Source organism: Gallinula chloropus (genome assembly GCF_964237585.1).
Source record: "Gallinula chloropus genome assembly, chromosome: 1".
NCBI lineage: Eukaryota > Metazoa > Chordata > Aves > Gruiformes > Rallidae > Gallinula > Gallinula chloropus.
In genome coordinates this window covers 185,135,398-185,159,063 of record NC_140085.1, presented here as the reverse complement: position 1 = coordinate 185,159,063, position 23,666 = coordinate 185,135,398, and the positions used below count along the sequence as shown (strand labels likewise).

At 41.7% G+C, this 23,666-nt stretch overlaps 1 protein-coding gene across 1 annotated transcript; it reads right to left on the bottom strand.

The window, feature by feature from the left end:
* Nucleotides 1-1,408: 1,408 nt before the first annotated feature.
* MRPS31 (mitochondrial ribosomal protein S31) lies at nucleotides 1,409-23,373 on the bottom strand. The gene is made up of 7 exons (XM_084277468.1): nucleotides 23,220-23,373; nucleotides 20,151-20,426; nucleotides 19,311-19,469; nucleotides 13,089-13,235; nucleotides 9,968-10,041; nucleotides 6,208-6,351; nucleotides 1,409-1,830 (listed from the first exon to the last, which is right to left on the bottom strand). The coding sequence occupies exons 1-7, from the start codon at nucleotides 23,348-23,350 to the stop codon at nucleotides 1,619-1,621; spliced, it is 1,143 nt and encodes a 380-aa protein (XP_084133594.1). The 5' UTR covers nucleotides 23,351-23,373; the 3' UTR covers nucleotides 1,409-1,618.
* Between the last annotated feature and the right edge of the window lie 293 nt (nucleotides 23,374-23,666).

The following is a 23,666-nucleotide window of genomic DNA, read 5'->3' as shown; positions in this document are numbered from 1 at the left end:
AGGTTAGCTGCAAATATGCAGAAGAGATATTTCTAAAAGCCCTTGGTGAGTTCAAAGTCACCATACATTGCTTTATAAAAGATTTGAAGGAGAGCAGCGTGCAGCCTGTGCACCAGAGCTCGATGGAAATTCGGGAGTTTTGAAGTTAAGACATATCTGGGAGTTGAGCTGAAAATTAAACCTATCCTAATACTAAATGGAGAGACTGTGATACAATTCTCAGTGTCTCCCCTTCCAAAGCCATGAAGTCTCTGAAAATTTCTGCAGAATTTGAACCCTGCTGTTCCCACGGCTAGAAAGTCAAAGAGATGCTTTTCCCTTCCTGAGGCCTGAGTCCTGCCCTGTGCCAGACAAACACACGTACTGCGGATGAGCAGAACACAGCAACTCCTACCCCACAGAGAAAAGGCCAACTCTTACTTTTCATTTGCTTTCTTGACATTCTGATTCAAAAATCGGTTTGTATAAGCAGCCTTCACTTGTTAACTTCCTCCTCTTATAGGGGAGCTGGTATCTGCTGAAGTGATTGGAGTGACCACGAAAGAACAAGGAGGAATACAATATGCAACTGGCAATGTCCTGGACAAGCAGCAAGACATAACCCAGGATTCTCAATGAAACACTGAATCATTGCTTAAGCAACTGCGATTGCTTCATGAAGACAAAGGATCAGGCACATTTAATCAGAATAAAGACCATCTAGAGACCAGGAGAGGCATCACATGACAGCAATCTGCAGGCGACAACTCTCCTTGCCAGCCAGGACAAGTCCCCTTCCCAGCCCTGCAGACTGGGGAAGCAAGGCCTCAGCCCCCAACACAGCAGTAATCACACAGCTGCTTGCTCTGACTGAACAGAGCTCTATGGCTTACTCGACAACCAGAGGCATTTTTGAACAACAAATACTGACGAGCAGTTGGTCAAACACTTCAGAATGGATGAACATCTGGCAGGAGAGACTTCTGGTACCATTCCATACAGCTCACCGGTACGATGCTGTGCACATGTTTTAGAACATGATGACCTTTCACTGAGCAGATGAACTAACAACCACTTACTTCAAACGACTTGGGTGTTATCAAAAATTTTAAAATGAACCAACAAAAGTGATTGGTGAGAGGAGGTTAGAAAGGGTTAATACCACACCAACACCTGTGTATTTAACACATCAGCAAAATGAACTGCTACTATCTCGGTAACAGCTTTTGACAATTAGAGCTGTAGCAGGAGTTTCTAAAACTGAAAGCAGTGCAAGTTTTCCAGAATGGGAAAGGTGAGCAAACCTGTCAAGATACTCACCAAGCGTGAAAGGTGTAGGAAGTGGAATCAGACCGAGTATTTTGTATGGTCAAAGGATTACTTTTCAAATTTAAAAGAACGATTCTGATAAATGAAGTTTTAACCGCACGTTATACAAAAGCCACTCTTTTCTATTCCTTCTTTTGTTGTTAAAAACCATCTAGGTACACATGGACATACACAGATGACTGTATGGCCTTTCAGTTTATTATTTAAAATACAACTTTGGAGTCATACAATTACTGCGCACTGAGAGTATTACCATTGTAAGAAATCAATTTTGACATAATGATTCTTCATTTCAAGATTAAGCACCCTCTCAAATCTCTTGAAGATATTCCTTCTTTTCCTCAAAATAATTCTGAAACCACTCAATATGTTCAACCTTCTGTTTCACACTGAGGTATGGGTTTTTCGATAGCCCACAGATGACTAGTTCCATGAAGTGGCGAATAGGTCCTTGCTTGGGGAAGCCTTCGAGGTGCTTCTCCAGAAAGATATGTTCATAAAATTCAGCATCATCCTCCATCCCTAACAGGGGAGACACACAAAAAGATAAAGTGATTATCCCAATGTAACAGAGAATCTGCAAATTTAACAAGTAAAAAAAAAGGATGTATCTTGCAAATAAACCTGACATTAGTAAAAGTATTGGTTCTGTGTCGTTTAATACTTTTGCAGTTAAGCCAACCAACACAGAAGTGGAAGAAACTGCAGAGTTTTAAGACATTAATTTCTCCCTCCACATAAAAAATGTCAGCATATGTCATAGTCCTGTGCACCATACTACTTCCATTTTGTGCTCTCATTTATAAGTATATATCTAATATTTAAATCAACTTTCAGGCTGGTAATCTCACTGAAAGCTGATGCCAGGGAAAAAATAATTGGAGAAAAAAATAATCTTCCTGCTTAAACCTATTTGTTCAATATATGAAAGTTTTGATTCATCACAGGTACTACCTTTTAGATTTTGGGCACTTTCTTAACAAGTTCCTTAAGAAATCACCAATTTCCTAAATTCTGTGGAGGTTTAAAGCATAAAAGCTACTCTTGAACAAACAAGGCAATCTCCTGCAGCACCTAATGCTACTAACCACCAACACACACTTGCATGTTTACTGCGAGCCATGGTTTAACATCCTATTGCTATCAAACTGCCACAGGAAAACTGTTTTCCTAACACTCTGAGAATCTTTAATAAAAGCAAGTGTAGAGTCTTGCACCTTGAAAAACAAAGCACAATTCCTTCACCATCAGCTCCCTTCTTTTTCCTTTATGTTAGAAGAAAAAAAAAAAAAGTCACATCATCTTCAGAAGGTGTATTTCTACTGTGCTTGGAAACCTACATCCAGTTAGAGAAGCTCAGGGATGATCCTTTTACCATGGCACCCACAACAACTATGGTAGAATTTCACCGTTCCTAGATGCTGCTGGTTGCTTTTGCAAGCTAACATCCTTTCCAGATTTCCATACTTCTGCTGGTCACAAAAATTCAGGAAAAACAAAGCAATGAACCCAGTAATGAAAAAATCTGAGTAACACTGTCAGTAAAATCTTGCCTTTTGGATGGTCTTCTTTAGGGGATAGAGAACACGGTTAATTATTAATTTCTCCATTTATTGTCTTTAACCCCAAAGAAATTAAACCATTTGTAGTCTCACATGAACATTCAGGTAAGAAGGAACTTTTACATCATGTATTTTGATGTCCCATTTGCCTAAGACATGATATATGGCTTGAGGGTGAAGCGCTAAGTTCAAAACTTTCAGTTAGGACACATATTTCAGTTCTCAAAAGGTAAAGTGTGCATCACAAAGAGACCACAACTGCCCAAAGCACCAGAGAATGAGACCTTTGGTGGTTACTCATTAGATGAGACTTGACTGTACAACTCCCCATGCAGCAGGAGTTATGGCTTGCTGGGGGTGGGGAAGAAGAGGCCTGTCCCACAGCCTCTTTTGCACTGTCCTCTGAAATCTAATTTTAAAGAACATGGATGGTGGGAGACCAAAGGAGAAAATTTTCTTAATCAAGCCCAAAGCAAGAAGTTACCCACTCTGAATACTCTATTTCCAATTCCCTTTGTACGACGAAATGGAGTCTGAGGAAATTTCTCTATCTAAAAACACTGACCCTTCCAAGAGGTTACAACTTAGGGATGACATCTCAAATGCTGGTGTCCATCCTTATAGGGAATCTTGCTGACATGCTTGTAGTACATAACAAGGACCAAGTATCCTGATCTAGTAAAAGATGAGAAGGCAACCTGATGTAGTTAAAAACATCCCTGCCCAGGCAGGGCTCTTGGACAGGTGATCTTTAAAGGCCCCTTCCAACTCAAACCATTCTGTTTCTAGGATTTTTAGGAGAAAAATCATGTCCTTAAAGTAGGTCCCTAGAATAGACCCAGAATCAGTAAAATAACCTTAAACTACCATGTAACATTTGCCACCTCTCCTGGAAAACTCAGTCAATGCTTCTCTGCTGCAAAGAACATCTTGGCAAAACAGCCACAACTCTTCCCCTCCAGACCCTCAGGGGCAACTGAGGCAACAATTTTGAGACTTCCATTAAGGATATCACTTCTTCCCTGACAATTTCTAGCCGACCAGAAGCATGGTGCTCAGCTTGGAATGAGCTCACTGCTCAGAACGAGGTGCTAAAGCAGAAGTAGCACCAAGAATCTGCACTGTCTTTAACAACTGCACTCTTCAGGATCCGAGGCTTTATAGCATAAAATGCATAGAAATAATTTTAAAAAGGGGCAGATACCAGTTTTTTGCCCAACTTTTTGCTACTGCAAGTCATGGAGCAGATCTAAAGCTACTGGAAGAGGCAAGCAAAGAGGAGGAGGAGAGAGAACAGTTATGCAAGCTATACTAATGGTTTGCTAATCTGGTAAAAATTAATCAGAGGCCACAAAGATGGAGGGAAAAAACAAGGTAGTTTTCTGCCTGATTTCAGCTGCATCAGAGAATGGAAAGGACATGCAGGCAGGAGCAGACACCAGGACACCGGTGGGGGCAAGACTGCTACTGGCCACTGCAGCAAGGCAGTACAGCTAGCTACATCTCCAGATGTTTGCATCAGAGCCAGAGAAAGTTAAAAAAAAAACCCCAACCAACAAACCCCAAAACCCGCAGCTTTGCCCCAGTGCTTCAAAGCAGAGCACAGCGCCTTGGTAAAGGGCTCCAACAAGACCACCAGAGATGCTCTGGAGCCAAGAAACACACTTCTTATCGGTCCTTTTTATATTTAAAAGATTAACAGGTCTTAAAGTTGAGTATATGTGCTTTCAAAATACAGAATTTAATTACATGTATGTTTTTAAAGCCACGTGCATGTGGTGTAAAAGAAAACCCACACATTTCTTGCCGTAGAACAAGCTGAGGTAATGTCCTATTGAGAGAGAAGACTTACAAACTCTAAAACAAACATCTAGAAGGGGCATCTTCCTTTTGCAGGGCTGCTGAAAGTACAGTGTGTTGAAGTAATTGGAGCAAGGTTTCTCAAGCTTTTAACTGTGCTTTGACATACCTGACCTGATTAACAGCTTGCGGCTGGCAGCTGATAGGATGGAATTAACTGACTTGATATTTCAACCTGAGAGGTGATAGATTTTGGAACGCTCCACTGGAATTTTCCACATGACTAGTATTTGTGGACAAAACAGTAAAGATTCTCGTTCAAGTATATGTAAAGACTCTTTGTCCATTTGCCACCCTACCTCAGACATCGTGGTTCCGGCCACATTGCTGCAACAAACACTGGCCGCCAAAGCCGCCTGGTCCACTTAGGGCCCCAGACAGCAGGGTTCCAGCCACATTACAACAACAGAAAAACCATTGGCTGCAGTGGTTTTAAGCTTGCAAAAACACGACTAGAACATACTTGGGATTTCTACATGATGGAACAAATCAATTCTGAGAGCAGTGATTAAATTCTGTGAAGAAACTGCCAAAATAGGATGAGAATAAACATTAAGAAACAATGAGCGACATTATGCAATTTGCAACTCGGTATAGGACGGATTTTCAAAGACTCCCAGCTTCAGATGCTAACCTGTTTTGCTTTCAGTGACTGAATCATTCTAAAGCAGTTAAGTATTTCTGTTTGATGTCTTTAAAGTCTTTGAAAAAAAACCCCAACCCCAAAAAACAAAACCCCACAGCCAAACTCTCCTTGAAGTTATGAAGTCCCCATTCCTAAAGCGTACACTTGCTTTGTGTAGTTCTCCTTCCCTTCCTTAACATTCACCCTCTCTATCTGCTGGCTTAACTTCACTCAGAGCTGGTTGGGGGTTTTTTAAATGGTAATAAAAATAAACACAATGCACAAAGATGTCTAGCTCAGATAGATGCCCAGAGTGAATGAGTGAATGTCGTGACTGTTCTTTCTTATGACACAGTTAGAACAAAGGGCGCAAACAACTGCATAACTCTTGGCCAGTGCAGATATGGAACTGGCAGACAGCTGATGAGGATCCAGCTAGCCTCTCAGTCTGCGAGCCACACCAAATAGCAGAATCAGCATTATAAAACACACATGTCAGTTCGGAGATTCCTCACACTCTGCTAGAAGCTTCTTTAAAGAAGTTACATAGTAAAAGGTATTATGTAATAGACGTGAATGGCCTTTTGGTGTAAAACTATCATGGCTGAGGGAGCTCTCCCCCCTTTTTGACAACCACCATCAGCCACACCACCTGCAGGACTTCACCTGAAGAATGCCAGAATGAGGTCACCTGAAGCAGCTTTGACTTGGGACACTTGGAAAGTTCTATTTGTTTACTATCACATGCATGACTCAGCTCAAACACTACGTTAAAACATCCAAAGGTCATAACATGTTCTAATTCAAAAAAGATAAATACAGACAGATAATAAAAGTTAACAGTGCACATACCAGCTTCATTGTCGATTGGGAACTCCCACATTATTCCTTCTTTTGTCCACTGGATCATCTCCTCAAAACCGTTCCGGGGAGGCTGCGCGGTTACTGCAGCAATCTGCTTCGCAAATTCCACATCCCAAATTGTTGGCGAGGACACTGAAAAAGTAATTTTGCAAAGATCTGTCAGCACACCACACATTTCTCACTAGCTAAAACAAAGCCATTTAACGTTACCCTTTACAGAGACTAATGCTTCCAGCTGTGCAGATTTTTTTACCTTAGATGCCAGCATCACCTCTCTCAAGTGAGAATTCGCTGATGAAATCAAAGTCCATTAAAGTCTCAAATGTCAGAATACATGAAATTGTATTCTGAAGTCCTAGGGGACAGTTTATTTCCATGCACAGCAGGAATTTAATTTTTCCAATCTTTTTTTCATCTTTCAAAAACTGCCTATGAAAAACTCTGAACTTGGCTGCTGTGCTCTGCTGAAGGAGTCTTACGTACCACAGGAGTTTTCAGGTACTTCACAACTGTACTCTACTTCACGGAGACAACTCTATCTACAAGCAATGGCAATTCTTCCCTAACCCTCGTTAAGTGTCACAGTTTTTATGTCTTGGGCTTGAGAAATCCTGATTTCCTATTCTTCTCCCAATGTCATACAGCCCTTTCAGGGATTAATCTTTCCTAATGCATGTAATGATGTATTTTTTTTAATCAACATGCACTCATATAGTGGCAGAATTACTCTCACGGAGTTCCTGCCCCTCCACCCAGGAGAACTGGTCATGAGCCCAGACTGAACCGCATCACTGAAGGGAAGGGAACAAGCTGTTACCACAGGACAGGGAGGAACCCTGGGAGTGCCTTGGGCTGCAGTCTCATGAGCTGGCGTAAATCGGGCTCCCCTTTGTTTTCTTGTCTTCCCCGGTTATCAGTTCACCCCTAAGCTCCATGGGGCTGAGATCTTGATGTGAATTCAAATATCACACTCCATTTGAAGTGGATCCTGGCCAATTGGCTATTATTTTATTACTCACAACTGAAAGTATTTGAAACTAAGATATCATTTCAGCTTTGGCTCACTGGCTTAAAATTCAATTCTCCTTCCCTTTAAGAAAAACCAAGAAGAAAGGGCAAACAGTATTTTTTACCTACTGAAAAGTGTTTTCAGTTTTTGTGTTAAATCAGAAGATACTTTTTCAAATTGTTTCTTTCTTAGCAGGGAACTCTATTCCCTAGCTACCCACTCTGAATTGAGGGCTGGAGGCAGGAATAAAAGACAGATAAAAGACAGCATAAGAAATCATACCAGCATTAAATTATTGTTCACATCTTAAAAGAATAGCTTCTAATAATGAGTTATTAATAAATCTTCTACTAGAAGAGAGCAGACACTATTTTTAACAAGCTTGTAGTAAAGGTGATAAACATTTTCAACACCGTGAAACAGAAAATAATGCTATTTTACAGTAACAATGACTGATACTTTATGTTAACAGTTATCAATCAGGGGGCCAGTTTATTCTCCAGTTCGCACTCAGGTTTTCAAAATAAATATTCGCTACATAATGCAACTTGCTTTTCTGTCATGTACAAACAATATTTTAACTCATTATCTCCTTTAATGTGAGCCAACAAAGTGAAAGCAAGTTAATCAAGGTATCAAATACCACACTGGTATTTCCCAAGAATAATGAAAAAAATACATTTTGTCATCAGGCTTAGTCAGTAAGCCAAGTAATAAGCTTCCTGGCTTAGAGTATATTGTGGCTTTCCTTAAGGCTACCTGCAATCAAACATGGAAACAATACATCAAAAGCTGAACGAAGCTTATTTCTTAATATTTAATTACAAGTCAAATAAAATCTATGTGCTCTCTTACACAATTTGTGCACATTCCAGTCTTGTGTTTAAAAAAATAGTCTATCTTATATTTTATCTAGGGTGCCTATGATGGGCCGTTATGTCGGCATTGTGCTCATGTGAAAGAGAAAGGTTACGTTCTCACATTTACCCCAGTAGATCTGATTCAACTCAAACACCAGTTACTTGAAACTGACATTTGTCAAGATAGGCAAAAATGAGCACTGGTTTATTATGATATCATGGTTTTATATGTAACATGGACCAAATTTCAGGAAACAGTCATTCTTAGAAACAGCAAATTGAATTCCATACTCATAAGCAGGTTGCATATCCTACCACAGAGGTGGCTGCATTCAGAGAGTTCACAGCTCCTTGAAAAAACACAAGTAGCACTATCTGACTTTTTGCTAAAGAAATTCTGGAAGCAAATTAATTTCTCCCTGCAGTTTCAAGTGAGTCTGGCAAAAAACTAACTCTTCTACTCTTGATATGGAAACAAACACCTATCCTTTTCTAAGACATCATAGAGGAGTGCTATTTCTTCTGCAGCTGTTCCTAAGTCACTACACTGGAATAAAGCCTTTTTTCCCCCGAAGGGTCTCAGAACAGCTTAGGGAAATCACTGTATTAATATATTATTAATTCTAAATCAGCAGTAACAATGCAGAGTTTTGCTGTTCAGAAAGAAAAGCGAGGGAGTTCTTTAAATGACTGGTCCATATGCACACACTCTTAGCCAAATTCCAGTCTGTGGTAACGCTCAGTCTTCATGCGGGGCAGCTAACCCCCGTTACATGGCATTGAGACTGTCTCTGTAGAGCTGTGTCATTCAGCGAATGTGAATGTGGGTCACACCTGTTCTGCCATTGTTCTTTGGTTTTATCTTACATGAGTTTGGGAATGTGTATTTGGTGGGTAAAGAACTGGCTGGATGCTTGTGTTCAGAGAGGAGTGGTCAACAGGTCAATGTCAGGATGGAGAGCAGTGAACCACCGGTGTCACTCAGGGGTCCATACTGGGACCAGTACAGTTCAAGGTCTTCATCAATGACATGGACGGTAGAACTGAGTGCACCCTCAGCAAATCTCCAGACATCACCAAGCCTAGCAGTGTGGTTGACATGGAACTGTTGGAGGGAGTCCAGAGGGGGGCCACGAAGGTGATCAGAGGGCTGGAGCACCTCTCCTGTGAACACAAGCTGAGAGAGCTGGTAGATGATCCATCCCTGGAGACATTCAAGGTCAGGTTGGATGGCGCTCTGAGCAACTTGATCTAGTTGCAGGGGGAGTTGGACTAGACAACCTCTAAAGATCCCTTCCAACTCAAACCATTCTATGATCCTAAACATACATGAAGAGCTTTACAAGATCCTGACACTGTTTGTCAGCCACTTACAGGACCTTGAAAGCTACATATGCAACACTAAACAAGAGCAGACCACACAGCAATGGAATGTGTGGTCTTGTTTTTTTTCTAACCTGCTTATGCTTAGTCACCTGTAGAGCACACTTGTTTCCCTGGGATCACAGCCTTCTGTTTCTTTGCCATAAAAAGAATTCAGCAAGTTTGCAACTTGACCAAATAAGCTGCTGGAGCCAACATACCCATTCTCCAAGCTGGTTATACACTCAGAGACGACTGGCCTTAGTGACAAAAAGCCAGTTTTACTCTTCAAGTTCAGTAACTCAGGGTCCTGACTAGTATAGAAAACATTTATCTATTACACTGCATGGAAGTTTTGCTTAGTAAAAATCAGAATTGCATTAAACTATTCACTTTTTAATAGGTCTGAAAGCAGGAAGTTAACAGGTCATGTCTCTGCAACAGTGAACTTCTTGATACTCTAAAAATTCAGAACTTGGCTTCACTACATTTTTTTCATTACTGAATTTCCACTGACCTGCTTCCACTGCGTTTTCAGTTTCTGTAGAAGCCTTAGTGAATATATTAAGCCTTTTTCCTACTTTGAGACTTCTATAAACAAAAAAAGAAAAACGATATTTAGTATTTCACAACACTTCACAGCATTGCCAGATAACTCATTTAAAAGCACAAAATATTCTCATGAACTAACAGATCTCTGGAGGGGAAAAGAAAAAAAAAAGAAAAAAAGAAAGATAGCCACTCTCACCAAATCTTCAGCTTTTAAACAGAGAAAGCATTTATGATTTTATTATTTGTCTGTAACACACCTTCCCAGAACACTTCCGTGTGAAAGAACGAGCATAACTCCAACATTGGTTTTGGAGTCATTTGCTACTGAAATATTTAAGAATCCGAACAAATCCAAACAGTATCAAACCACAGTACTCAAGCACTTTTACAAAGTTGCAACTAAAAAGTGAACGTGGTGATTTGGGTTTTTTCCCCTGTAAAAAATATTGCACAATCCAGGAAGAGAAAAGGCAACAGCTAAATCAAACAATTCCTGCTCTATGACATAAATAGCCTTTTTGGAAGATTACACAGCCACCTTCTCTGCCATATGGCAAACACTCAAAGAATATCTGTATGATATATTTTAAAAAGCATCACCCTGATGCTCTCTTCCGAATATAGAACTATTTCACTCTGACCTTCTATTTTAATCTTGTTTATCTTTAGCATAAGCCTATAATAAAAAAAGGTTTTAAATCCAAGAGTTCAACATGTAATCAAAACAATTCTTCATATAAATGGAAACAAAACCCCAATGTCTTTACTGTAAAACACACTGAACTTTAGAACAAATGATTCTTTTAATCATACAATCTTCAATGTTTCCACTGAAATGCCAATGGTTTCTACTTTGTGTTATTACTGTTATGCTGGCAATACTTGCCTTTCTTGACCTTAAAATTTCACCTCTCTGGATTTACCACAGATTTCAGATGGCCGCCAACTACTTCTGCAAACTTGTCATATTACATTTTACTGATGTAACTACCCTGAATCTATTTCAGCACAGAACAATCTAATTACAGAGCCTTAAAAGAATGTTGATTTAGGATTGTATTTTCCTCTCTTTGTGTAACTCCCAATAACATTGGCCAAAGGTACAAGCATGACTTGGAAGAACATTTACTTTAAAATGACTAGTTCAAACTACTATAAAGCAACACCACTCATTTAATTGGAATCGACTAACTCTATTTATGCTTTTATATTCTTTCTAACCCATTCTTTTCATATTATCAATATATATCTATTAGATTTCCAGGGATGCAGGAGGAAATTTAGGACTGAAACTAGAGACCGTTTGCTCATTACCTGGATTTTAGATTATTTTAAGATACTGTTCCTTAAGTTATATGCTAAGTACAGTTTCATTACACAGAGAGGGAAAGGCAGCTTTCCCAGGTATCAGAAGTTTTAGAAATTTTTCAAAGACCAGCAAAATTCACTTTCCTTTTTACAGGTTTTCAATGTATATATCTAAATAGAATTAGTTACATTCTTTCAAACTTTGGAAAACTTTTAATCTAACACTTGAAAGTATTTCTCATAGTCAGTGAAGACTCATAGCCTAATAACAAAATTACTTTCATGTGACTACCAACTCTGTCCAGCATTTATCCCCAGATTAAAAATATCTACAGAGCTATTCAGCAACTGATAATGAAATCAATTCCCTTGCTCCTCAAACCAGCAGCTTATAGGCAAGTGAAAATACCAGGTCAGGAATACCTAAGTCAGGAGGGCTTGGTCTAGAACCTTGTTTCACTTCTTCCCTTCAACTCCCATTACAAGAAGACACTCTGGCACGCCCTATGAGCTCTGCATCAGGAAAACGCTGCTTACCAGCCTTCTATCATTGAAAAGGTCCAGGAGACACTTCCTTAACACACCTTAACTGTAGTCCAAGAACAAGGACGTTACTCTGAAGCATTTCAGCATGCAGGGGAATTTCTTCCACAGAGTGGCTACAGCCACTTCTTTTGAGTTTTTTCACTGGCACAGGTTGCCCAGGGAGGAGGTGGAGGCCCCATTCCTGGAGACATTCAAGGCCAGGCTTGACGGAGCTTTGAGCAACCTGATCTAAAGGTGTCCCTGCTTAGTGCAGGGGGTTGGACTAGATAACTATTAAAGGTCCCTTCCAACACCTAACATCCTGTGATGCCACGACCAAAGAGGGCAGAATATTGGCTATCTGCTCACCCATAAAATTGTGCTTTTTTTTAGTTACCAAAATTGTGTCTTCAGCATTATCTATCTAAACACAAATTATTCCCTCGACTTCCAGCCCCTAACCCCAAGGAGATTCATTTGAAGATTAAATGAATGATTAGATAAGTTAATCTTAACTAAAATGCAGCTGCTAGAGAAAGAATTAATATACTGAGAAGGTATGTGACGATGAAGTTCCATGAAAAAATCAAGAGACCACAAGCAAGAAGCACAGATTTCAATGGGAAAAGTTCATTAAGGCCACATAAACCATCTTTTTTTGCCACATAAATCACTGTCCACATAAACCATCAGCAAGATAAATTTAAGGAGTATAGTGAAATAATCATGTAAATTATAAAGTCAATTTCATAGACTATAATGTCACAGACAATAGAGAAATCAATTACACAATGACTTCTCAGTTGCAACACGGTGGTAAAGACTAAAAAAAACCCCACTTCACAAATCTCCTTAAAACACCAGTAGATTGGATGCAGCTTTTCTAAGCGTGGAACATTTAGTAAGCCTTCAAAATCTCCATTTCCCCAAAAGTTAAGACAGTGATATAAAATCGTATTATGCATAAGCAAGAATAATTTAAACTAGTTAAAACAAATACAATCACATTTTAGCACTAAGTATTTTTAATTATCTAATATTAAATATTAGAAAAGTGCACATTACTTGATTAGCTGTTTAACACTAACTAATGTGTTCTCACATTCAATGCTAAAAGCACTTTTCTCAAAAAATACTTTTCTTTAAGCTCTGAATTATTATGGTAACATGAGTATGAATGGCTACATTTTAAAGTATTATCTATTAGTTCCTTTTTTGCACACTCCTGTTGGAAGGAAACACAACAAAAATACCTTTTGGATTCAAAAGACTGAGCTGAAAATCTTTCACGCTTGGTTCTTTGACCATCCTCGTCCAGCTCCAAGGAAATGAGACTGGATATCCTCACACCTCTCTGAGCTGGGGACTGCCTCTTAAATGCCATTTCTGAAATAACGTTGCTGAAATTAAAAATAAGAATGTAAGAACTCAAACAAATAGACAAGGCAAGAAAGTCTGTCACATGTATTAACCAGGAACTCTACTCTCAATTGGTTTCAAAAGCCACAATAAGACAGAATTATTGAGAGATGTGTCATAAAATACACCCATTTTTTAAGTTCACAAACATTCAAGTATTACTTTTTAAACCCACTCAGTTGTTACATTCTATACAGACTAAATGAAAAGTGCTATTTTAGCCTATTAATATTTTCTTTTAAATTATTTAGCTTTCAACTAAAGAAAGTTTTCATATATCTGCATACCAATATTCACAGAGCGTTCCAGGTGCATACTGAGTAAGTAAATGAGGAATTTCTCTGGACACAAGGAATACATTGAAACAGGGAGATAAAAATCACCAGGGCTTTTGGACAGGAACCAACACTGTGTTGCTGTAGAACTAAAGCAAGCCTGACATGGGTCAAACATGCCACCCTAATAACTAGGTCACCTTTCCTGATCCACTACAATCTGTTGTGTTGCGTTATCATATTACAGCATTAACAGACCACATCTTCCTTTGTCGTTCTGTAGCCAAAATCACACGTGAAGAACAAAATCTCTGATCTCTTTCAGCGTGGTTTGCAACCCATTCTGAATGCAAAGGGCAAAAGTTTGCCTCCACTGATTAGTCCCCTTAACTGGTACGTTTGTTTGTTGGTAAAGACCAAGCTGGTAATTCTTCCTCACAGCAATCATCTTCTCCACCACCCGCCTCCAGTAGCACAGAGTCATCCAGACTTACAGTGCTTAAGTTTTAAGACAAAAACACAGTCTCAACCAAAATTAGACCAAGTCAAAAATACTGCATTACCCACTTCATGAAAATCTGAATGAAGTTCAAACTATGGTTTTGGTAGGTTAAGTGAAAAGGGATTTTGTTAACAAGGAAGGAATACTTCTGGAGAACTGTAAAAGGTAACTGCCACAGAAACAGGGTAGGATTTTTTCTTCAGTCTTTGGTGTGGTTTCAAATGGCAGACCAAGACCAGTATAGCACTTCAAGCACCTACTCTGAAAGAAAGGCATCTGAAAAGAAGTTTTCAGTAACTTCATTTTAACCTTAAAGAAAAAACAATCTCAGATCAGTTGTGCACCTCACACTATAAATTACTCTATGAAGCACCTACTGAACTGGTGTTGGGTCAGAGGCCTGACACACTTCTGAGGGCCAAGGTGATATAATTCCTAAGGTCAGTCACACACGGCCCAGCCCAACTGCTTGGCTGCGACCTACAAGGCTGGAGCGCTCCCGTGCTACTGGGGGATCAGGCTTCTTTGAGGAAGCTCTTCCCACAGCCAACCTTAATTTACTTGTGGTTTTGCACAGTAGGTCTGGACAGTCTGGGAGACCAAGCTATCAGAACAGGCAAATCAATGGTATTATCTTCTGACTGGAAAGTCCTAATGGCACCCCATTGTTGTTATATTTCTGACAGCAATACTCATCCCTTCATTGTTAAAAGCGCCCCTGTATTAATAAAAGATAAAACCAAAATGACATTTCCAGTGTCTTTTGTAATGAAAAACATCAGATTACAAATTCATACTCCAATCCCAGTGTACCTATAGTGGTTAGATAGTACATATTACCTCATGGTCAAAAAAAATAAGCTCCTAGACACTTCTACCTTCCAGAGACAGGAAGAGGTAGAATTTTTCTCCTTCCTGACCACCAATGAGTAATCACAACAGTAAAAAGAGATACCCAAGGAGCTTTGGATAAGGTTTAGCCCAAGCCCTCAATTACTTTCTTCACCCAAAACAGGAGCTGAAATTTCAACCTGCAATGCTGCTGGTTCTATTTTGGTGTAACACTGTTGTAATTTCCACTCAGTGAAACTTCATCCCACACTGAGAAAAATAAATTCCTGTATCGTTAATATTTTCCCTTCCTAGTGAACACGCTGTCCTTACGCTGTCTACAAAACAAGGCAATGAGATGACTGTGTGCAACAGTGACCTCCAGAGGACATGCCACAATCCTGGAAGTAAAAATAATACAAACCAAAAGACCTACACAATGTATAATTTATTTCACACCCTCCTAAATCTCAGCAGCAGCATCCCATTTGTTTTCAGCATTATATAGCTCTACTGCTTGTCAAGGTATAATTTTTTTAATAGTTTTAAATAATCATAGAATCATAGACTGGTCTGGGTTGGAAGAGACCCCAAGGATCAGAGAGCTCCAACCCCCCTGCCACAGGCAGGGCAACCAACCTCCAGGCCTGGATCTACACAAGGTTGCCCAGGGCCCCATCCAACCTGGCCTTGAACACCTCCAGGGACGGGGCATCCACCACCTCTCTGGGCAGCCTGTTTCAGCACCTCACCACTCTCTCCGTAAAGAACTTCCCCCTAATACCTAATCTAAACCTTCCCTCCTTTAGCTTTAGTCCATTCCCCCTTGTCCTGCCAGTGTCTACCCTTTTAAAAAGTTGATTCCCCTCCGGTTTCTTTGCTCCTTTCAGGGACTGGAAGGCTGCAATGAGGTCCCCCCACAGCCTTCTCTTCTCCAGGCTGGACAAGCCCAGCTCCCTCAGCCTCTCTTCATAGGGGAGGTGCTCGATACACATCAGCTTTCAAAATGTGTCAGTATGTAGAAGGCAAAAACTTTATGGGAAAGAAATGCGAAGTTGCACTCCCCATATTGTCTCATCGTCAAACACAAACCAACACAAAATAATCGTGTACGAATAAAAGCATCTGCTTTCTATACATTAAAAGTACTTTAATGCCTTCCACTGGACTTTTTAAATCAGTTTTAACAACAATCAGGAAGCTGAAAGTACCAACTTCATCTCAGTCTGTGAAAAGTTAATAGTAACCAAGTTTTCATATGTGAAAATCAGCAGGAGTTGCTGGTATTTCTAGAAAATCCATCCACTGATAAGAGTTTCAAACTGTTACCTTACTATTAAGGAGAAAACAGAATTCTTATTGTTTAATATCTTCAGCTATGACACAGATAGTACACCCTCAGCAGATCTGCAGGTACCACCAAGCTGAGCAGTGCGGTTGACATGCCTGGGGGACAGGATACCATCCAGGGGGACCTGGACAAGCTCAAGAAGTGGACCCACAGGAAGGAACATTGTGAGGTTCAACAAGAACAAGGCAGGATGGGCCAACTCCAACATCGAAATGGGCTGGAGGTGAAGGGATTGAGAGCATCCCTTGGGGATATTGGTGGGTGAAAAGCTGGACACGAGCCAGCAATGTGCACTCACAGCCCAGAAAGCCAAGTGTATCATGATCTACCTCAAAACAAATGTGACCAGCAGGATGAGGGAGGTGAATTCTGCCCCTCTACTCCACTCTCATGAGACCCCATCTGGAGTACTGCATCCACGTCTGCAGTCCTCAGTGCATGAATGATATGGAGCTGTTAGAGTGAGCCCAGAGGAGGGCCACAAAGGTGACCAGAGGGCTGGAGCACCTCTCCAATGAACACAGGCTGAGAGAGTTGGGCTTGTTCAGCTGGGAGAAGAGAAGGCTCCAGGGAGACTTCATTGCAGCCTTCCCATCATTAAAAGGGTTATAAGAAAGATGAGGATAGACTTTTTAGCATGACCTCTTGCAACAGGACAAGGGGTAATGGTCTTAATCCAAAAGAGAGTCTCTGATTCATACTAGGTATAAGGAAGAAATTTTTTGCAATCAGGGTGCTGAAACACTGGAACAGGTTCCCCAGAGAGGTGGTACATGCCCTACTCCTACCCCTTGGAGCTCCATCCAACCTGATCCAGTTGCAGGGACGTTGGCCTAGCTGGCCCTTAAAGATCCCTTCCAACTCAAACTATTCTATGATTCTTTTCAGCATATAACAAACAACATTAACATATATAGGTAGAAGTAAGGTAGGTCACAAAGCTGCCTCAGGGAGTAGAACTTGCCAACTCAAATCAGAGCAAGCCAGCTACAACATTCCTAACCAACCAAAAAGGCTGGTTTGGGTTGAGGAAAATGCATTTTTCTAAGCATAGGGATCCATCCACAAGCATGTTATAAAATATTGTTATAGCACATCTTAACCAACTGACTAACTATAAAGACTTGTAGGAACTTCAGCTTTTAAATTTCTAAAGAATTTAAACTCCCTTTCAATGGAAAAAAGCCTTTTTGCTTAGACTATAACTTCCTTAGATTGCTTCCTTCTTCCTAGCAAGCCACAGGTGGGCAAAGTGCTTCATGGAAGCTACAAAGGGTGGTGAGGAGACGAAGACCTTGTATCCTGTAGGCAGACCAACCACATTTAGAGAAGAGTATGCATACATTAAGAAACAGATGCAGGTCCATATGAGGTTACCCACAGCATATACTAGTTCAGTCAGCAGCAGTACGGTCCTCCAACATCTTAGCAGGAACTGAAGTAGGTTCCAATGACATTTTAAGTTGGCCACCCACAGACATTGCCATTATTAAGACATTTGTGTGCTCTCCTTTTCTAAAAACCTCAGTGACAAGAAATTTAACAGCCTCGCTGGTAATTAGTGGTTTAATGAACATAATATTTATATAAAATATTCATTATTTATTTTCCTTATGTGAGAATCTTAGTGGTTTGGTAATCCTTCACACACACACACACACAAAAAAAGCCAAATCACATGAGTTTTACATAAAATAGCCAGACCTCTAACCTTTAATGCTATTCATTTTGGCTTCAAAAGCTTATGGAGAGATAAGCTACTGTCAAGTTCTTGAGATCTTCTGTATGCAGGGTGAGAGGACATTATGAAAACAAAGTGCACATGCAGCCTCTGGAGATGCTTGTGCACACTACCTAATGCCATGATCCCTCCTCCCATAGCACAGACTTCACTTGTTCAGAGAGAATTTCATTCTGCTCTCCATAACCACCATTACCACTCTTGGTAGAGAGCATCATGAACACAGGTTAAAAAGGAAACTTGCAGAGTTTCTCATTTTTCCCTTCACAACCTCTGAAGAATGTGCATTTTGTTTAATAAAGTTATTCACTGAGCACTTTGCTTCCCAATCTATTTGCAACCATTTAACTCCATCTATTTGTAAGCATCTGTCACGTTTTCACTTGCATAAAGGGTGGACGTCAGCCACAAACATCATTAATTTGTTGGCTACTCTGTTCACTGATACCCATACAAAGTAGACCCTTTACTGATCTCAAGAGCAACCTACAAATAGTTACTGGGTCAAACTTAAATCCTGGTTTGGGACAAATTCATTTTCACAGAATAAATTCAATCCAAGATAACAAGCAGCTTGCAGTTCACACCACAAACATCCACAAATAAAGGTTTCATGTCCTTGTTTTGCGGAAGATCAATTTATTCTTTAGTTCAGCATTTCACCTGGATTTAATGCCTTATTTTCAGAGCAGTTATCTGAATACTAGCTGAAGAAAAAGAGGAAAGAAAAATCCATCTTCAGCCAGAATCCAGAAGAGCGGTATGCGCAACTGTGTGAGTTTCCAGACAAATGTTTCTCATCTGTTTGAAAGCCACACTGGAAACCGAGTTAAGCCAAGAGATGAGTTTCTTGGGTTGACTGGAAAGTTTTGAAAGGAAGGGTGGGGCTATAAATAGAGCTGCTCTAGGTCAATTCTGCAGAGATGTCATGAAAATTCACCAGTCCAGACAGAACGTCTGCAACATTTACAAATCCATCCATTGTGTGAGAATTTCAGAAGCTTGGGGGAGGGGGACAGGGAGGGAACCAACAACAACCAAAAACACACACCAACAAACAGAGCTACTATTTTGCTAGCCTGTCCAAGAAAGAAATCATCCTGGGCAGGAAAACAATTTCATTTCTTCAAAACCATTTTAGAATGAGGATGGGAAAATTCAGGGAGTTTGGTACAACTGGACCAACGATGTTCCCACTTTTCACTAATTCCAAGTATAACCTGTCCAAACATATCTTGTAGAGCCATCTTTCCGACACCAAGGCACCTTCAAGATGACACTGCAAAAAAAACCTCCAAAAAAACCCCAAACCCCAGAATTTCGGACATTGCTGAGAAAAACATTCAATATACAGACCGTATGTTAAGAGTTCCTCCCTTCCTCTGTTTATCTGTGGTTTCTTCATGTCGCCTGAGTTGTGCAAGTAGTTCTGATTCTGTCCGCCTCTTGTTGTGTGGTAGAGAAGATGCAACTGCAGAAGCAGCCTCCACCAGTTCTGGATCTAAAGGCTTGCCTCTAAGAGACACAACAGATATGGTAATAGAAGAAATAAAAACAAACAAACAAACAAGCTATATTATATTTCAATTGACATTTCTGTTTATTAACTCAGAAGCTACAGATCCACTTTATCCCAAGCTTGGGTGAAGGTGGGAAAGCTAGGTCTGCCCTGGGTTGCATTAAGTATCAGTTGCCAAATGACACTGACAAGTTTTTGTACTTATCTGTCCCAAGACTACATGCAGCAGAGACCCCACAAGATTATAAACATGAGCGGGGGGCAATCATCTGTGTGTCTCAACAATCATGGTGCTGTTCTTAATTTTGAGTTTGGCCTTTTTTTTCTTCCTCCTCCCCCCGCTTTTTCCTCTGCTTTTCTGTATTTTATCTGAACAATATTTCCTCCCTCCCATTAGAATAACATCCCGTAGCCAACTGCCAGTGCCACCTTTCAAGAGTCTCAGTGCAGAAAAAGGTAACCTATTGCAGGAGGCACACATCTTGTATCCAGATTCTCCCCTGTGGCCTACTGCAATCTACAGCTATGCTACATTCCCCCATAAGACTCTCTTCCACACTTGGAAACGGCATTTGATGCTTAATCTTGGCCTAGATAATGAAAAAAGAAAATAATTTGGGGAAGAAAGAAAAAAAAAGGAGGAGAGAACAGGCTAAGGAAAGTTTGTTACACTTTACCGCTGGGCGCCTTCTGTAGTCTTCTGAAACACGCTACCTCCACTGCCCGGGCCTTCCAGCTTTTTGGTCTCACGTGCTTTTAACTGTTGGAGTTTCTTCCTGTAGCTCACTTCCACTTTCATGTTGCCAATAATGTCTAACAACTTCTGCTTTGGTGTTTCTGCTGTACCCTCCTGACTCTTCGATGCCACTTCAGTGGTGCCGTCTTTGGAAGCAGCAGATTCATCTTTTTCAGTGGAAAGCACACTGCTTGTGCTGAAGAGTTTCTGTGTTTTGCTAGAAGATACACCAAGTTTTTAAAAAAATAAATATATTAAAAATCAGAAGTTACAAATAGGCTGAATTTTGTAAGCCTAACAAAAAACCCACTAATTACAACTGTCTAGACCTAAGTGCAAACTGAGTCTGTTAAGTGAATGTCAAATATGTACCTTCTGACTTTTGAGAAGGGTTAGGGCACTATCTAAAACTCTTGGTTATTTATGGTTTCTTCATCACAAAATAAAAAGTCACACATACAACTATTTCCTCTACAAATAAGCTGTGTTTAATCTTGGAACTTAAAACTTTTAAAGTATCCCTGCATGGTGGCTGGAAAGCTGTACAGAGGAAAAGGAGCTGGGGGTGCTGGTTGACACTCGCCTGAACACAAGCCAGCAGTGTGCCCAGGTGGCCAAGGCAAACAGCATCCTGGCTTGTATCAGGAATAGCACAGCCAGCAGGACCAGGGAGGTGATCATCCCCCTGTACTCAGCTCTGGTGAGGCTGAACCTCCAATACTGTGTTCAGTTTTGGGTCCCTCACTACAAGAAACACATCAAGGCCCTGGAGCATGTCCAGAGACAGGCAATGAAGCTGGGGAAGGGGCTGGAACACCAGTATTACAAGGAGTGGCTGAGAGAACTGGGACTGTTTAGCCTGGAGAAGAGGATGCTCAGGGGAGACTCTCTACAGCTCTGAAAGGAGGTTGTGGTGAGCTGGGGGTCAGCATCTTCTCGCAGATAAGTAGTGACAGGACAAGAGGGAATGGCTGCAAGTGGCACCAGGGGAGGTTCAGGTTAGAAATTAGGAGAAATTTCTTCTCAGAAAGAGTGGTTAAGCATTGGAACGGATTGCCCAGGGAGGTGGTGGAGTCACCATCCCTCAGGGTGTTAAAGGAAAGGTTGGATGAGGTACCTGAGAACATGGTTTAGTTAGTAATATAGGTAGTCAGGGGACAGTTGAACTAGATGATCTTGGAGGTCTTTTCCATCCTTAATGATTCTGTGATTCTGTGCATTATGTAGCAGATGAGTTTGAATCTACTGGTACCCGATACTTAAAATGTACTCGTACTGTAGAAAACTCACTGTAACTCTTAAAGCAGAGCAACAAAGAGAGCACTCTGAAAAAACACTGTACACACATATTTAGCTTCACACTGTTTTACACTTATGGCACTACTATGGATCACAGACCTTCCCTGTGTCCTGCAATACAGCAGCCAAGCATGTGTGCAGCCTTGTGAGGAAATGGATCCTGCCGCAAGACAAGCCAGTGACCAAGAAAAGAGTTACTTTGGTTATTCTTCTCTCTGGAACAGCTCCTCTACCTCATTTACCACATCACTACAAAGGTGCTAAACCTGTCACAGTGCAGGTGAGGATGTGAAGCCAGAGATACCAGGGAATGCTTAGGATATTGCTGCAACACAGACAGAACTGCATTCTCTGGAAAAACTACCATAGCATTCAAAGAACTCTTTAACATTCTGAAATGAAATGTTTAAGTTTTTAAATCCACAACTACTTTTTTTTAAAAAAAAAACAAACCCTTTGAGTTATCAAATTTCTTTTAGGATGTTGAATCAAAATAAATACTTAATTCTAAGGGTGGGTTTTTAAATTATACAACTGAGAAGACAGTAGGCTGCTTTACACAGAGCTATTCTCCATGGATATTTTCATTAACTCAGGCTGCATGCTCCTTAAAACTATTTATCCATTTGGAGATCTTTGCTTACAGGGTCAGAGAAACCCAGCAAGACTGCACACCTTAAGCATTTTAAGCCAGTAGCAGATCGCAATCTGCATAACTGTGTTTTACCTACCACCAGTTTTGCCTTCTGCCTGGAAGCCTGGCCTCAGAAAGCAAACACAGTGGGGAAAGAACCCGAGCTGCTTTATACATGAGACTACCACAGTACTCTTTGCAGAAGAACTTTTACACAGTGAGGGTGACAGAGCACTGGGACAGGCTGCCCAGAGGGGTTGTGGAGTCTCCTTCTCTGGAGATATTCAAGACCTATCTGGACACCTATCTGTGCAATATGAGCTAGGGAGCTGATTTGGCAGGGGGGTTGGACTCAATGACATCTCGAGGCCCCTTCCAACCCCTACGATTCTGTGATTTTGTGAAGCTCCTTCAAAAACTCTTGAGCTTTGAAACTGAAAGAAAGATAGAAAATAAACACACAACTGGCTTTTCCTTGAAAGCAATTAAAATCTTTTAAGAAAATGAAAACGAACTTCCAAATACCCCTTTCAGCCAGAGCTTTGGGCACGAACCTCTGCTAAGAGGCAGCCCAGCTCTGTGATACACCCACTGTACAGCTGCGCTCGGGTCACACACACCCCCTTCACACCGCCCAAGGACGAGCAGGACGCCAACAAAGAAAGCAACGAGAAATCACAACCCAGCCCCTCCCCTGCACCCGACTTCATTTGCCCGGTGGCATCTGCCCACGGGTGTCGAGAGCACCCGGCCCTAGCGGGACCCACGGACTCGGGCTTGGCCTCCTTACTGCCCAAGGGGCTTTAAATCCCCAGGCACTCGGGGCCAGGGCGGGCCGGCCTCAGCAGAACCCGATGCCCCTGTTTAACGCGAAGACCAAGGGCAGCAACCTGCCCTCGGGGCACAGGCCGCGGCGAGGCAACTCCCACCCACGACGGGCGGGCCGGCCCCACGTGGGGCGAGCAGGAGCAGCTTCCCCCGGGGAGCTGGGCAAACCCTGTGCCTTTCCCTGCCGCCTCCCCGCGCCGCAAAGCGCCCGCTCCCCCTGGGTGAAGGATTCACGGGAGGCACCGGTACCTGTGAGGCCTCCCCTCCTGCCGCGCTACCCCCGCCGCCTCCCGGCCGCTCGCCGGCCCGGTGAGGAGCCGCGCAGCGAAGCGACAGGAACCCCCAGCCACGCCGCCCCAACCACGGACACGGCTCCACATCGTGACCGCGGCGCGGCAGCCCGCGCCGGTCCGTCCCTCTGCGCCGTCCCCTCCGCGCTGCCGGCTGGGAACAGGAGCTGAGCCGAGCGTTCCGCGCACTGGCGTTCCGCCCGCCTCCAGCAAGGAGCTGGGCGTCTGGTCCCGTGCAGAAACGGTGCTAATCGCAGCAGGTTCCTTACAGGTTTTCCCTCAGTACCAGGCACGTAAACCAAGCCTTAGGGCGGCTCTTGTAAAGCATCTGATGGTTGGAGACACCCACGTGCTACAGCGAACCTGCAGCTCTCACCCCTGAGCAAGAGCTGCGAAGGCCACTCAC